This window comes from Borostomias antarcticus (genome assembly GCF_949987555.1).
Source record: "Borostomias antarcticus genome assembly, chromosome: 11".
NCBI lineage: Eukaryota > Metazoa > Chordata > Actinopteri > Stomiiformes > Stomiidae > Borostomias > Borostomias antarcticus.
Window position 1 is genome coordinate 8,730,721 of NC_140244.1, and position 2,500 is coordinate 8,733,220.

The window sequence follows — 2,500 nt, forward strand, 5'->3', positions numbered from 1 at the left end:
CAGAACTCACAAGTGCATTTCCTTTCTAAACAAGTAAGCAAGAGCACAATCTAGTGCTAAAGCCAATGTGTAAGAGTAGCAAAATAAAAATATAATAGGTCGACATCTGATGCTACTCTATGTAATGTTATAATTTCAATGCTAATTTGGCCAAATGTATAGCCTCAAACTGATATTATTGTCAGTTGATGACCAATTGATGATTTCTGAATCCCTGTCGTATGTGTTTATCTGGGTGTCAGAGCAAGAAGCGTTGCACCCCAGAAGCTCTGGAACTGATTGGAGCACAGGGAAGGTTTGAAGATGGAACCCTGGTTTTGGGTTACTTTGTTGAACGTAGAACACTGATTGAAGCGTCCTGTATTCTCTCTGTCTCTGCTTCCTCTCTAGGCGTTGGAACAGGAAGCATGTCTGGCCAGAGCTTTCCTAGCATGCCAGCTGGTCAGGGCCTCCTCCCCGACAATAAGTCGGACACTGCACAGCACTTCACAGGTGAGATAAGATACACACACACACACACACACAGGCTATTGGAAACCACCTATCACAGGCCTAGCTACGTGAGCTCAGGGGAATGACGCTCTCTGAGACCCCCCAGTCCTCCACTATGGTACAATTACAACGAAGCACACTACCCAGCAACCCAACACTACCCAGCAACCCAACACTAGCCAGCAACCCAACACTAGCCAGCAACCCAACACTAGCCAGCAACCCAACACTACCCAGCAACCCAACACTACCCAGCAACCCAACACTACCCAGCTACCCAACACTACCCAGCAACCCAACACTACCCAGCAACCCAACACTACCCAGCAACCCAACACTACCCAGCTACCCAACACTACCCAGCTACCCAACACTACCCAGCTACCCAACACTACCCAGCAACCCAACACTACCCAGCTACCCAACACTACCCAGCAACCCAACACTAGCCAGCAACCCAACAGGTGACAGCTGAGAGGAATGTGCCCACCTCTCAGCTCAGCGCCCCTAGCTGGCCGTTGTCTTTGTCCAGCCCCGTCATCTCACAGTCCCGCCGTAGCAAGGCTGAACACCGCGTCCTCGTGGGTCTCCCGACGCGGTCGCTCTCCCCTAGCGCTTCCTGTTGTTGCGCCTCTTTTGTGAGCCAATCACCTGGCGCCGCGTTGCTTCAAACCACGCCCCTCACTCTAGACAACGCCCACTGAGGCACACTGCCAATCAACTCTTCCACCCAGAAAGCTACGAAGCTAGTAACGCTAGGTGCTTGATGTACAGAAGCTAGTAACGCTAGGTGCTTGATGTACAGAAGCTAGTAACGTTAGGTGCTTGATGTACAGAAGCTAATTAGCCCCTAGCTAATAGTAAACATCTTTCTCACAGGCTTGTTTTCTAAGAATGGATGTCACTAATTTACTCACCCTGCTTTACATGTGCAGTTAGACTCCTCTTGTCCTGATGAATTTCAATCTGGAGTTTGTGAGGATACATCGCCAGCACCTAGCATCAACTCGTATGTTCTCACCTGCTCCGTCCCAAATCCAAATCTCATGGATATATCCTTGTTTAAAATAGTTCAGACCTTTCTGGAGAACTCTCTTAGACAAAGTAGTGGCATTTGGCAAATAACATACAGCAATATTGTATGTTATTCCAATATTGTTTAGGAATCCTTGAGAGAATCATCAGGTATGTTCTGTTCAGTGGACATTTTATTAACTTGCTCCAACGCTTGTGGGGCATAGCAACAGTAACTGGGGGAGGGACTTGCTGCCTGAATAGGAAAGAGGTCTATTTTTTGCCAAGAAGCATCGTTACAACAGAGTAAAAATCTACCAAACACTAATTTCCGAACTTTGTTTTATGTTTAGATCCACTAAATCAACATTTATATACAATAAATGGGATATAAATAATAAGAACAGGCCTAGTGGGGGATTGGCTGCACGTAACAATAGTGTTTTCATAGAGTAAAACAGGCTTTTAATGGCCTTCTATCCCTGTTCACCTCCACCGTTGGATGACCAGGTATTCATGCCTCACCCTCAGAGAGCTGTGTGTTGGTTGACCAGGTATTCATGCCTCACACACAGAGAGCTGTCTGTTGGATGACCAGGTATTCATGCCTCACCCTCAGAGAGCTGTGTGTTGGTTGACCAGGTATTCATGCCTCACACACAGAGAGCTGTCTGTTGGATGACCAGGTATTCATGCGTCACACACAGAGAGCTGTCTGTTGGATGACCAGGTATTCATGCGTCACACACAGAGAGCTGTGTTGGATGACCAGGTATTCATGCGTCACCCTCAGAGAGTCTGTTGGATGACCAGGTATTCATGCCTCTCCCTCAGAGAGCTGTGTTGGATGACCAGGTATTCATGCCTCACCCTCAGAGAGTCTGTTGGATGACCAGGTATTCATGCCTCTCCCTCAGAGAGCTGTCTGTTGGACCCCTTCTAGTTTTAGACAAGTTTCCCTTTAGTGTGTTGTGAGTTTCAGGCAGGATCCCAC

The 2,500-nt window shown here is 47.6% G+C and overlaps 1 protein-coding gene across 1 annotated transcript in view; it reads left to right on the top strand.

The window, feature by feature from the left end:
- The window catches only part of uqcc1 (ubiquinol-cytochrome c reductase complex assembly factor 1), a 13,343-nt gene that overhangs the window by 645 nt on the left and 10,198 nt on the right, over positions 1–2,500 (top strand). The window contains exon 2 of the mRNA XM_084446343.1: positions 391–492. Within this exon, the coding sequence (XP_084302469.1) occupies positions 391–492 (102 nt within the window). The remainder of the gene's footprint in view (positions 1–390; positions 493–2,500) is intronic.